Source organism: Mustela lutreola, chromosome 11, assembly GCF_030435805.1.
Source record: "Mustela lutreola isolate mMusLut2 chromosome 11, mMusLut2.pri, whole genome shotgun sequence".
In the NCBI taxonomy this organism is placed as follows: domain Eukaryota; kingdom Metazoa; phylum Chordata; class Mammalia; order Carnivora; family Mustelidae; genus Mustela; species Mustela lutreola.
The window spans coordinates 13890606-13904841 of NC_081300.1; the positions used below are offsets into that span (position 1 = coordinate 13890606).

General features: G+C 46.5%; 1 protein-coding gene and 2 pseudogenes across 2 annotated transcripts in view; 1 reads left to right on the forward strand and 2 right to left on the reverse strand.

Moving 5' to 3' along the window:
* Positions 1 to 1909, reverse strand: part of TNFRSF11A (TNF receptor superfamily member 11a) — a 49525-nt gene extending 47616 nt beyond the window's left edge. For both annotated transcript variants that reach the window (XM_059139116.1, XM_059139115.1), the window contains exon 1: positions 1777 to 1909. In XM_059139116.1, the coding sequence (XP_058995099.1) occupies positions 1777 to 1851 (75 nt within the window). In that variant the 5' untranslated portion in view covers positions 1852 to 1909. The remainder of the gene's footprint in view (positions 1 to 1776) is intronic.
* LOC131810932 (heterogeneous nuclear ribonucleoprotein A1-like) lies at positions 1850 to 4539 on the forward strand (annotated as a pseudogene).
* A 726-nt stretch (positions 4540 to 5265) lies between these two features.
* Positions 5266 to 6498, reverse strand: LOC131811060 (tubulin alpha-1C chain-like; annotated as a pseudogene).
* Positions 6499 to 14236: the final 7738 nt, after the last annotated feature.

Genomic DNA, 14236 nt, shown 5'->3' on the forward strand with positions numbered 1-14236 from the left:
GGAAAGGGAGGGGAAACAGCACTTGTTGAAAGCTATCTCCGAAAAATAGATTTGTTTTGGAGGCATCAGCGGCTCATATCAGACCTACCGCGTTGAATGAAGAGATGTTATGTGCATAGTTTTTGCAATAGCAGCGTGAGATGCGTTTTTGAAACTGCAGACTGGGTAGGTTTTTCTCAGGTAGCTAACTGTTTAAATGAGGCAGCACCCTGTCCAACCTGTCCAGCACTTCATTAAGCAACACCTGACATGCTTAAAATGAAATAATTCCATTAGGTTTTTCCGCCTTCTTTTCCCTCAATCATTCTAAGAGACCCATACCCATAGGAGCGGAATAGAATGCACCTTCCAGAGAGTTCTCTGCTGGAGCCTACCTCACATTCCTATTACTTTTGTCAAGACTTCAAATCCCAAGCCAGCTTCCCCCCACGCCAAACACACGGAGTTCTGGGCCCTTCTGCCTCAATCTGACGGTAACAGAGAAGGGAAATCTGAAACTGCTGAAAACCAAGAAAACCACCACCATTTACTCTTCCCTCTGAGGAACTTCCAAGTGTACAAGGTTTTTATAGCTTTTGCGGTGCTGGGGTTGCAGCTCTGTAGCTCTCCTCCAGGAGGACAGAAAACCAGGAACCAGTTTATTTATTGGCAACGGTACTGAGTGATGTGGTCACGAAACTTCTTTCTGAAAACCAGGTGGCAACAAGGATCTGAGGGGAGGTTCATCTCCTGGCACGTCGCCCTCTTCACGCCAAAGCCAAGCAGCCCTCCCAAGGGCAAGGGCTGATGGCCCGGAATGGGGGGGGCGGAGCCCCGGGAACATCCTGGGCTGGGGAGCCCCAGCGAGGATGAGCCCCGCGCCGCTGGGCTTGCCTGAGTCCGAGCCCCAGCCTGAGCCCAGCTCGCGCACAACAGGGCGCAGTTCGGGCTCCCCCCGCCCCCGCCCCCAGAGCCTGAAGCACCCCAAGGGCTTTGGTTTCTCCAACAGCCAACAGTGTTCTGTCCTAAAGTCATCAAAGTTGTTTCCAAGGACAAGTGATTCTAGGGTTATTCCGGGCCAGAGCCTGAGCTGGTGGACCTGAAGCTGTCGGGGGGGGGGGGGGGGGTAACATAAAAAACAGGATGGGGGCATAAAAAGGAAATCTTCTGTCCGCTTTCCCGCAGAAACTGCCAAAATTCGGTTTCACCGCGCGCTCCAGACATCCCCATGAGGCGACTGGCCTTGCTCTCTCGGTCTTCGGATGACCAGGGAAACTGAGTCGGGGAGAGGGTGCGAAGCCGGGTGAAGGGCCCGGCCTAGCGCTCCCGCGGGGCTCGGACTGGCCCGGAAGCACCGGCTGGACACGGGAGCGCTCGGCCAAGGCGGGCACGTCGGCGGCTCCGAACTTTCCCGCTCGCTGACTGCGTGCGCGGGGGACGCCCCGCAGCGGCCTGGGAACCTGGATAACTGACCTCAAAGCCCGCCGCGCAGTGGACGTTCGGAAGCCCGTGTCCGGGTGCTGGGGCCCCGCGACCCCGGGTTCTGCCCCCATCACCCCTCCGCTCGCCCTCCCGTCGCTCCACCGTCCAAGCCGCCGAGCCCCTTTCCGCCGCCTCCCGCGTCTCCGCCCGGGTCCCAGGACGCCTCGCAGCCCCGGCGCCCGGGTCCCTCCCCGGCTCCCACGGAGGCGTCGCGCGCCGGCCCCGGTGCGCAGGGAGCGGGAGCGGGAGCGGGATCCGGAGCCCGGGCGGGGGCCGGAGCGGGAGCGCGAGCGGCAGCGGCCTCGGCCTCCTTACCTGCAGCGGGCCGAGCAGCGCGCAGACGGCGAGCAGCGCGGGCAGCGGGCGGCGCCGCCGGGCGCGCGGGGCCATGGCGCGGTGGGCGGGCGGGCGCCGCGCTCTGCGGCCTCTGCGGCCGGGGCTGCGCGCCTGTCTGGGACCCGGGGGTCGGCCCGCCCCGCCGCCGCCCCGCCCCGCCCCGCCCCGCCACCTGTCCCCGCCCGCCCGCGCGGCGCCCCCTCCGGCCGGAGCCCGGGCCGCGCCCGCCAGGTGGTGCCCGAGCGCAGGGTGCTCGTCTTCCGACCCTCGGGTGCGCGGGCGGACCCCGGCGGCTGGGAGGTGAGGGTGGCGGGGACGATCGGAGGGTTGGCCGCCCCGCCGCCCGCACCCCCTGCGGCATCGCCCGGAGCTTCTACGCGCGGGTGGCCGCAGGGGCTGGCCTGGCCTGCGCCGTCGTCCGCGCTCGCGAGCACGGGCCGGTCTGCGCCCAGACCTCCGGGGCCGGCTTCCCGGGGATGGAGGGCAGCGGCGGCCGCCTGGAGCCCGCGCGCTCGGCCCTGGTAGACCGGGCCTCCCCGGCGAGGCTGGATGCCACCCCCCACCCCGGAATTAACCAAGAGAGGCTCGACCTTCGGTGGGGATTTCGTGGACGGCTGCGCAAAGGTCACCGCGGCAGACCGTCCCGCACGCTTCCTACCAGCCTCCTTCAGAGTTTCCCGGCCCGCAGCCGGTTTTTCTCGCCTCGCCTCCAGGGTCTTTCTCCGGGGTGCCAGCCGCCACCCTGTTCCCGCCCCCGCCAAGACACCCGCCTTGCCGCGTCCCTCTCCAGGTCTAGAAGCAGCCACTGCTCGGGGCGCTGCACCTGTTCTCACCTTGTCCTTGCTGGGGAGGGCGTCTTCCCTCACACGGCGCTGGACGCGCGCACACACCCGCTGCTTGGAATAGATAACTTTTTGATTGAAAATGCTTGTCCGGTGTCCCCAGAAATACTTGTCCGGTGTTCTGTAGTTCTTGAGAACTCTCGACTTGCCTTACTTCTGGCCCAGCGCATGGTGTAGCCTAGTGAATGTTCTCTGTGATCTTCCGCCGCTGTTAGGTCAGGTGGGTTTTCAACGTCAATTAGGTCAAATTGCTTGAAATATCATTTTCTACTTGTTCTGAGAAAACTGGAAATTTACAATAACTGTGGGTTTATTTCTTTTTCCCTTTCGGTTCTCAACCTCCCCGCCCCCCGCCCTTGTTTTTAAAGCTCAGACTATAGGCATAAACATCTCGAATTATTACGTCTTCTTGATGAATTGACTTTTCATCATTATTATAGGTCCTCCTTGATCCATGATAAAACTTTGGGTTCTGAGGTGCCTGGGTGGCTCAGTTGGTTAAGCATCTGCCTTCCCTCAGGTCATGATCCAAGGGTCCTGGAATTGAGCCCAGCCTGGGTCCTCCCTGCTCAGTGGGGAGCCTGCTTCTCCCTCTGCTCCCCACTTGTGTGCTCTTCTCTCAAATACATAAAATAAATAAATAAATAAAAATCTTAAAAAAAAAAAAAACTTTCAGTTCTGAAGTCTACTTTCATGTTAGTTACATAGCCACTTCACCTTTCTTATGAATAGCATTTACATGGGACATATCATCCTTTTCTTAAACATTTAAAATAGAAACTTAAAGGAAACATCAGCCTTTTCTGCCCATGGATGCTGGCGAGTAAGCATCGAAAAGTCTCCCCTCCAATGTCAGGCCTAACTCAGAGTCTCCCAAAGAGCCTGAAGAGCTGTGGAAACTCTTCATGAGAGCTCTGAGCTTTGAAACAACTGACGAGAGTCGGAGGAGCTATTTTGAAGAACGCAGAAAGCTCACAGACTGTGTGGTAATGAGAGACCCAAACACCAAGCGGAACAGAGGCTTTGGGCTGTTTGTCGGGTTTGCCACTGTGAAGGAGGGAAATGTAGCCATGAATGCAAGGCCACATAAGGGGAATGATCTCAAGAGAAGATTCTGGAAGACCTGGTGCCCACTTAACTGTAAAAAAAGATTTTTGTGGGTGGCATAAAGAAGGCACTGAAGAGCGTCATCTGAGAGATTGTTTTGAACAGCGTGAGAACATTGAAGTGATTGAAATCACGACTGACTGAGGCAATGGCAACAAGAGAGGCTTTGCTCTGTTAACACTTGGGGACCATGACTCTGTAGATAAGACTGTCATTCAAAAAGACCACACTGTGAATGGCCACAACTGGGAAGTAAGGGTAGCCCTAGCTAACTAAGCTCGTGCTTCATCCAGCCAAAGAGGTGGAAGTGGTTCTGGAGACTTTGGTGGTGGCCGTGGAGGTGGTTTTGGTGGAAGAGACCACTTTGGCCATGGAGGGAACTTCATTGGGCATGGTGGCTTTGGTGGCAGTTGTGGTGGTGGCAGGTATGGTGGCGTGGGAATGGCTATGATGGATTTGTTAGTGTTGGAAGCAGTTTTGGAAGTGGCGGAAGTTAGAATGAGTTTGGCAATGACAACAATCAATCTTCACATTTGGGGCCCTTGAAAGGAGGAAATTGTGGAGGCAGAATGTGCCTCTGGCATCTATGGTGGTGGAAGCTGATCCTTTGCCAAACCACGAAACCAAGGTGGCTGTGGTGGTTCCCGCAGCAGTGGTAGCTAATGGCAGTGGCAGACAGTTTTCATTCCTGCGAGGAAGCAAAACTGAGCAGGAGAGGAGAGCCAGAAAAGCAACGTGGAAACCACTTGCACCAGATCCGTGAACTCAGCCAAGCACAGTGGTAGTGGGGCCGAGTTGCTCCAAAGAAGACATGTTTCAGACAATACTCACGTGTATGGGCAAAAAGCTTGAGGACCGTATTTGTTAATTGTCTAACAGGTTATTTTAGTTTCTATCCTGTGGAAAATGTAAAGCATTCCAAAAAAGGTCTTTAGGATTTTGTTTGTTTGTTTTTTCACCCATGCTGTTGATTGCTAAATGTAATTGTCTAATCATGACATTGAATAAATGTGTTTTTTTAAAAAAATGTGCTGTGTAAAATTAGTCTACTTGAAGTCATCTTGGTAAACTACCCCAATAGGGTGAAACTAGAATTCCTTCAAGGAGATGCCAGGTTCCATTTGAATTTACTTGCAAACTGCTTGGCCACAGAAGCCATTGTCTCCACAAACTTTGGTGTTGTTGAACTGAAATTTAATGTGTTGTGACATGGAGTTCACCATTAAAAGGGTCACCTAAGGAAAGTCATGGAGTTTATTTGGTTATTTGGCTAGTATGATTGTTGGCACATGCTATGCAATATATCTAAATTGAATTATGGTATCAGATAAAGTTGTAGATGGGATTAAAGCTTATGTATCATCCATTGTGTATAATCAATAAGTGATTTAATAGCCTCTTGATAATAATAAAAAAAAATCACTTTTGTTGACAAGTTAAGGCCACAATGGACAGCTTCACAGAACAATGGAAATAGGACAGTCCCAAGACAAGAGAGTGCAAAATTTCAGCAGACAGGTTAGTACTCTTCACCTTCGTCCTCTCCCTGAGTACTGCCCACTCCATCCTCCTCATAATCCTTCTCAAGGGCAGCCATGTCCTCATGGACCTCAGAAAAATTTCTTCTGCCATGCCCTCATCCACATACCAGTGAACAAAGGCGAGATTGCCATACATCAGATCAACCTTGTGGTCCAGGCAAGCCCAGTCCTCAGCAATGGCTGTGGTGTTGTACTGTACTTTAGCCAGATCTCCACCAGGTACTAGAGTGGGAGGCTGGTAATTAATGGGAACTTGGAAGCCAGTAGGACGCTAGTCCACAAACTGGATGGTACACTTGGTCTTGATGGTGGCAGTGGCAACATTGACATCTTTGGGAATCTTGTCGCCATGACACAACAGGCAGCAAGTCATGTGTTTACCACAGCAGGGGGCACATTTCCCCCTCTGGTTGGCTGGCTCAGAGCATGCATCTGTGGTTTCTGCTACAGTTAGCTATTCTTGGTAGGCTTTCTCGGCAGACATAACAAGGACACATGTAGCCGGAGAGAAGTAAATGTGGCGATAAAGGCACCAGGATGGTCAAATCAACAAATCTGAGAGAAGCAGTGATGGAGGACACAATCTGACCGATCCGCTTACTTAGATTAGTGCAGGTTGGGCATTCAGTATTGAGGTTTCTAAGATAGATGTTGTAGATGGGCTCGTAGATAGGCTCGATTGTGCCCATGAAGGCACAGTCAGAGCGCTCCAGGGTGGGGTGGGGAGTGAGGATGGAGTTGTGGGGCTCAACTACAGCCGTGAAAGCCTGGGGGCTGGGTAAAAGGAGGACTCCAGCTTGGACTTCTCTCCATAACTGACAGGTTCTATCAACAGGGAATTGAACCTAGAACCAGTACCACTACAAAAGCTGTGGGAAAACAAGCAGCCCTGAAAATCTGTGCCCTGGTTTGAATTTGGTCCAAGGTGAGATCAATGATCTCCTTGCCAATGGTGTAGTGCCTAGGGCCATAGTTATTGGTAGCATCTTTCTTGCCTGGGATGAGCTACTCAGGGTGGAAGAGCTCGTGATAGGTTCTGGTACAAACTTCATCAATGATGGTGGGCTTCGGGTCTACAAACACTGCCCTACCAACACCTGTCTCAGTGAAAGAGTCATCTCCTCCCCCAGTAGTGTCACTTGGCATCTGGCCATCAGGTTGGACACCTGTTCCAGGCAATGGAGTTCCCAGCAGTCATTGCCCATCTGCACACCAGCCAGGTTACCACAGATAGAGATGCCTGATACTTGTAGGGCTCTGCAGGGCGGGAGAAGGCAAGGGGAGGGTGACAAGGACCTCTCACTGACAGACTACCAGGATTTCAGAGGAGAAACGGTGAGATGCAGGCCAGCCTGGAGGGCCCCAATATATCACCCTCCCTCCCTACCATGCTCTCAGCCAAGTGGCCAGAGGGTGGACACTGGACCTCACGCAAGCCTCTGCAGCCCTACCTCTGAGACCCTGGGACTCTGGCCCCACATGGTTAGGTCTTGGCCTGAAGGTGTAAGATGCTGCTTGGGGAGTTCAAAGGTTCAAAGCAAACTCCTCTGAAGGAGCCAGAACTAGGAAGGGGAGGGGATATCCTGGGGCCACCGAAGGGCCAGTGGGACCAGGACGAGGACGGAGACAGCTATTGGAAGGTTCAGAAAGGTGAAGCATCTGCCCTGTCCTCAGTGGGTCTCAGGGGTGTGTCGGGTAGGCAAAGCCCAGGTGAGTAGAGGCACCAGGTAAAGAAAGTCATGGGCCGAGTCTCGAAAGTGCAGACCCTCTAGCTCCGTCATGTCCCTGGGCCCTGGACCCTCTATTTCAATTTATATCTATGGAAAGTGACAGCATATAATTGGGTCTTGCTTTTTCATGTTATCCATTTTGACAGGCTCTATCTTTTGAGTTTTCAGATCATTCACATTTAATGTGACTATATAGATGGCAAAATTCGAGTCTACTATCTTGCTATTTGTTTTCTGTTTGTTCCGTCTTTGTTCCAATGTTCTCATCTTCTTTTGGGCTCTTAGGATTCCATTTTGTCTCCACTGTTAGCTTACTTTATATACCTGCTTATTTTTTTTTAGCTCTGGATTTACAACATGCATCTGTAACTTGTCACAGTCCACCTTCAGAAACAATTCTGTCCCCTGACGTATAGTGTAAGGACTGTAGAGCAGCACACTTCCATTTCCCCTTCCCAGCTTTGTGCTCCTGTAGTCAGACCCCTTGTTTTGCGTTGTAACTCCCGACTGTGCAGCCTGCCCAGCTACTTCGGGGCTTTTGGAAAATGCTCTGACAGTGTTGCCTTTAAAAACTTAGAAGTTCAGGGGCTCCTGGGTGGCTCAGCGGGTTAAGCCTCTGCCTTTGGCTCAGGTCATGATCTCAGGGTCCTGGGATCGAGCCCCCATCAGGCTCTCTGCTCAGTGGGGAGCCTGCTTCCTGCACACCCCCCCCACCTGACTCTCTGCCTACTTGTGATCTGTCTCTCTAAAAAAAAATTTTAAAAAAATAAATAAAAAATTAAAAAAATTAGAAGTGCAAATATCCTCTAAAAAAGCAATTCCATGTCTAGGACTCTAATATATCAAGACATAAAGAGAGATATACAAGGATGCCTATTTACCTTAGCATTTTTGTAAACCCCCCCCCCCAAAAAAGAGGAAAGTGTGAGTGCTCTTGGAGAAATGGTAGAAAAAACTCTAGTGCCTTGTAGTTTAGAGTATAAGGCAGCTGGTTTTGGAAAGATGTCTATCATATACTAAGTAAAAGAAGCAAGTTACAGAGTAATATCCCTTGTTTGTAAACAATTATAAAAATGATTTTATCCATAGATGTAAAGGAAGTTTCTAGAAAGACAATAATCATAGCAAACACCAATAGCATACTTAAGCATGCAAGTTCATTTAATCCTTGCCACAGCCTTGTAAGGAATATCATTATTATTAGTCCCATTTTACAGATGAGGAAACTGAGGCACAGAGTGGTTAACAACTTGCCTTAGGGTTACTTGCCAATGTGGCAGAACTGGGATTCAAACCCTGGTTATCTGGCTCTTGAGTGTTATTCTGACTTATGAGGCACCAATTTTTAGTATCAGGTATGCTGATGATGAAGAGAAAGGAGAAAATAACAACTTTATTTAGTTATCTGGACTACTGTTGTCTGGAATATGGAGAAAGGCTTTCTAGAAAAAGATAATGGTGTGAAAGCCAGAAGAGATTAGGATTTTGCTACAAGGAACTGACTCGTGGAGAGGGTACTTTCACTGTGGCACTTCATGAGAAATACCAAGGCTTATTCCTGGCACATTTCCAACATTACCCCCTTCTTTTCTCAAAAAAGATTAAAGGACTTAAACTTCTGCTTGGAAAGCCCCAGAGGTGAGTGTGCTGGTTTTGGAAGCACTTTGAACAATAGAATGCCCATGTTAACACATTAAACCTACTAGCAAAAAAAAAAAGAGCTTAATTTTAACAAAACAAAATTACTCTTTGGAGACTCTATTTCTATATTCACAGAACTATCACTCACATAATTCAAATATTTTATAAATATTAATATAGAATACCATTTGTTAACAAAATCCACTAAAACGGACGTGAGGATGTCCTCTTTCCTATAAAAAGAACATTATTATTAGGAACATGAAAGTTATTTCAAATAGTTTTTTTCTCTTAAGTGAAGGACATACATATTACAGTCAGGTTGTTCATCGTTCACAGAAACTAGTTTAAATGTTACTTATGATTTAAGAAACCCCACATTTACCAGCACATGTACAATTAAATTTTGGTTATATGTAATAAATAAAAATACATTTTAGGCAAAGGATATTTTACTATATAGTAAAGTTAAATGTTTCTGATTTTAAAAAGTAATCAGCTGACAATGAATTGTACTTACTTGTACTAAGGAAAAACAAAGTACATTACGCAAATACAGGAATCATAGGTTTATATGAAAACTCTTCTATATGGATAGTGTGCATCTCACCCTGGAAATCCCCACCACTTCCCACTTCTGCAAGAACTCTTCAGTTTTCAGAATCACAAAGGTAACGTAAAAATGTAGCTATCATTTTTGTTTCTAGTGGATAGCTTTTAAGTCTTATATTACAGCTTAATGTAATATTTTAATCTTAATGTAACATTTTAATCTTCATTTAAGCAGCAGCAAAAAGACATGATCTTCCTAATGAAATCCTTATTTTTTGACATGGTGACATCAAATAGTTACTGTTTCTGCGGTAAGGAGCTAAGGAGAATACATTTAAAAAGTGAAGTTATTGGGGCCCCTGGGTGGCTCAGTGGGTTAAGCCGCTGCCTTCGGCTCAGGTCATGATCTCGGGGTCCTGGGATCGAGTCTCACATCGGGCTCTCTGCTCAGCAGAGAGCCTGCTTCCCTCTCTCTCTCTGCCTGCCTGTCTACTTGTGATCTCTCTCTGTCAAATAAATAAATAAAATCTTAAAAAAATACTTATAAAAAAAAGTGAAGTTATTAAATAAGTGTAGGGCTTTACAAGTCTTTCTTTCAGTGAAAACTTACTAATAAACACAAATGTTTTCCTTACCTACCCTGTTATGCTCTGTTCTTCTTCTCATCTTGCCATAAAACACTTTTTAAACAAAAGTAAGGCATTGATAAATGAGTGTTGATTCAGAGATAAATTAAGGCACAATACTATCCGTAACGATACCTGAACAGAACACGAGAATTTATGAGAAATTTTGATCTGTATACATGGAAACCTATCTTGCTTGCTTTGGTAGACAAGAATTTTTTTTTTTTTTTTTTTTTAGTTCTATGGATTTGGTATTCAAAATAAACGCATTTCGGAGCTGAACTGTAAAACTAGTAGTTATCACTACTGTTTGGATATTTTGCTATAGATAAAATGGTTTCAAGTGAAACAGAGAGAGAATTTCTATTTCCTCTACTTCCCTTCTTCTTAACCCTACTTTAGTGATTCGAGGGACAAAGCAGCTGTATGTCCCTTACATATGAACACAAAGTCAGGTATTCTCCTATATGCCATTGGCCACTTCTGCTTTCAGACTGGTCAGGTTCAGACTGGCCATAATAGACCACTCATGCTTCAGTCTAGATGGAGACAGAATGGTTTCTTTTCAGCAATACTTTTATTGAAGTAGATCATACATCAAGTGTACAGCATGGCCAATTTTCATGAAATGAAGACGTATGCGGAGCCAGCACCCAAATCATGAAGTAGAACAGAACCCCCAAAGCCCCTTTAATCATTACCCCATCTTTCTTGATAGATTTAATTAGAATACCAGTGATTCATTTTGTCTGCTTTAGGGCTTTATATAAATGGAGTCTGCACTGTAGTATTATCTTGTGCATAATTTTTTTAAAAAGATCTTATTTATTTATTTGACAGAGAGACAGATCACAAGTAGGCAGAGAGGCAGGCAGAGAGAGAGAGAGGAAGAAGCAGGCTCCCTGCTGAGCAAAGAGCCCGATATGGGGCTTGATCCCAGAATGCTGGGATCATGACCTAAGTCAAAGCAGAGGCTTTAACCCACTGAGCCACCCAGGTGCCCCTTGTGCATAGTGTTTGCTCGTGTTTATGGGAGTCATCGAGCTCATGACGGCATGGTTTCCGTTGTATGAAACCATGTATGGTTCGGCAGAGAGCCTGCTTCCCTCTCGCTCTCTGCCTGCCTGTCTACTTGTGATCTCTGTCAAATAAATAAATAAAATATACCCCTTTTCAGTTGTCATTTTACTGGTGAAGGATATTTGGGTTATTTCTCATGTTGGTGGAATTAGGTTGCTGATATTTAGTTTAAGAGTTTTCATATCAAAGAGATTGGCCCATCATTATCCTTTTTGAATTGGGTCAATTTATGGTGTTGGGATGTTGCTGGGCAAGACTGTGAAATACATGGAAAAACTCTGAAAGGACGTGTAAGAATGCCTTTATTTTCTTCTTAACTATTTGGTAGAACTCACTGAAGAAGCCACATGGGCATTGGGGTTTCTTCGTGGCATAGCTTGAAGTCACAAGGTTAGTTTCTTTAATAGATCTAGAACTATTGAGATTTTGTTTCTTCTTGTGTTGGGTTTTTAAAGCTTTTGTTTTTTCAAATGTAGCTTGAACCCACAACCTTGAGAGAGTCGCATGTTCTACTGACTGAGCGGCCAGGTGCCCCTTTGTGTTGGTAACAGGAATATGTCCTTCCAACTTAACTTTTTAATTGTATTGGTATGTAGGGTCACTTTCCTTTTGCTTGAATTATTTCTTATGGTTTTTCATTCAGTGTGGGTCTGCTGATAAAAAATTGTGTTTTTGGGTGTGTGTGTGTGTGTGTGTGCAAGTGTTGTCTAAAAATATCTTAGTTCGGGACACCTGTGTGGCTCAGTGGGTTAAGCCGCTGGCTTCGGCTCAGGTCATGATCCCAGAGTCCTGGGATCGAGTCCTCTATGGGCTCCTTGCTCGGCAGGGAGCCTGCTTCTCTCTCCGCCTCTGCCTGCCTCTCTGCCTGCTTGTGTGCTCTCTCTCTCTCTCCTTCTCTCTGACAAATAAATAAATAAAATATTTAAAAAAAATAAAAATATCTTAGTTCAACCTTCATTGTAAAAGATATTTTTGCAGAATATAGAATTCTAGGGTAGCAGTTATTTTCTTTCAGCATTTTATTTATTTATTTATTTTTATTTTAAGTAGCTTCACACCCAATGTGATCACAACCCAGAGATCAAGAGTCGCATGTGCCACCCACTGGACCAACCAGGTGCCCCTTCTTTCAGCTTTTTAAAGACATCGTTCTTTTGTTTCTACTGGTAAGTAAACTACCAGTCTTATAATTGCTGCTTTTCAGATTTTCTCTTTGTATTTGGTTTTCAGCAGGTTTACTGTGACATATGTAGACTTAGTTTTCTTGGAATCTATCCTGGTTTGTGGTTCGTTGACCTTCCTGATGGCTCGTCAGTTTGAGAGGATTCTTGGCCATTTTGCTTTTCAAATAATATTTCTACCCATTCTTTCTTTTCTCCTTCATATGACTTTTACCCTCTTTTCTGTATTTTGCATTTAAGAAAAAAAATCTGTGCCGCTTCCCATTTCCGGTTCTGCACACAGGGAGTTGCCACTCTGTCCTAACCACAAGTGAAAGGCCAGACACACTGAAAAATCAACACATCTTCTCAAAATCCATAAGTGAAGTGAGGTCACAGGGCATACTGCTGCCCCCCAAGTTAGAAACTGACAGGCAAATACAGAGAATCCCAAGTTACCAGCTCAGAAACTCATGAGTGGAAATCGCCCTGGGAACCAGTGCTGGGCAGGAAAACCCCAAGGGCAATTGATAAATTGCTGGAGCCTCAGAGGGGGCAGGTCTGAGCGAAGAACTCTAGGAGGACCCAATTGTAGAGGGCTCCCCCTACTTTTGTAAGTTTTACCTTCAGGAGCTCAACCAGGTTCTCACAGTAAATATCCTAGAAATCTCCTGTGCTTCTGGCAGAGGGAGAGGAAAAGGAACCACTCTGAACTGGTTTTTTGGAACAAGGCCTGCCCTCAGGGGACACTAGTTAACCAGAGCCTAACCTGATGGGTCTTATTAGAGCCAAACTAACCTGGTGAAGGGGGTTATCAAATTCCAACCTACTCTCACCCACCTGCCTCACTAAGGGGGGGAAGAAAAACTGAGAAATGCTTGTTAAGTTCACAGTCCAGGGGCACAAGCTCGCAAAAGGCTGAGGCCTTAATCGCAGAGGCATGGAATACTGGCTGCCTCCCGCACACCTTACTGCCACATTATTAAAGTTCTATTTACAGTAGTTCCATTTACCCAGCACAGAGTATCTGGCTATCAAGGAAAAATTGCAAGGCATACCAAATGGCAAAACATACAATTTGAAGAGACAGAACAAGCAGCAGAACTAGGCATGGCAGGGATATGGGCATTACAGATGGGGAGCTGAAAATCAACTATGACGGATGTGCTAAGGACTCTAATGGATAAAGCACATAGCATGCAAGGACAGACGAGGGCTGTAAGCAGAGAGATGAAAATCCCAAGAAAGAACCAAAAAGGAACACTGGAGATGAAATACACTGCACAGAAAGGGAGAATGCCTTTAATGGGCTTATTAATAGAGTGGATATGGCTGAGGAAAGAATCTCTGAACTTGACTATATCTCAACAGAAACTTCCAGAAATGAAAAGCAAACCAAAAACACTGGGTGGGGTAGAGGGCCCATAGCCCAGAACACAATACTCAAAACTCCGGGACAACTAAAAACTTATGCATAATGGACACACCAGAAGGAGAAGAAAGGGAGAAAGAAAACGGAAGAAATCTTTGAAACAATAATGACTGAGGATTCCCCCAAATTAATATCAGACACCAAACCACGGGTCTAAGAATCTCAGAGAATGCCAATCAGCATAAATGCCAGAAAAAATACACATAAGCATATTATTTTCAAACTACAGAAAGTCAAAGATTAAGTCCTGAAAGACAGAGGGGGAAAAATGTCTTACCTACAGAGATAAGAACTACTTCCAACTTCTCCTCAGAAACCATGCAAGTAAGAGAAGAGTGCAGAGACGAAAAGTGTTCAAAGAAATAACTAACTTAGAACTCTGTAACCTGTGAAATTACCCTTCAAAAGTGAAGGAGAAATAAAGACTTTCTCAGGTAAACAAAAATTGAATGTATTTGTTGCTACCAGGCTTGCCTTACAAGAAATGTTAACAGAGAGATGGCAAATAGTATTGGTCAGAAACTCAGATTTATATGAAGAAAGGAAAACCATTAAAGAAAGAATAAGTGAAGGTAAAATAAAAACGTTTTCTTTTCTTACTCTAAAAGATAACAGTTTTTTCTTTTCTTTTTTTTTTTTTTTAAATTTTATTTATTTATTTGACAGGCAGAGAGGCAGGCAGAGAAAGAGGAAGGGAAGCAGGCTCCCCGCTGAGCAGAGAGCCGGAT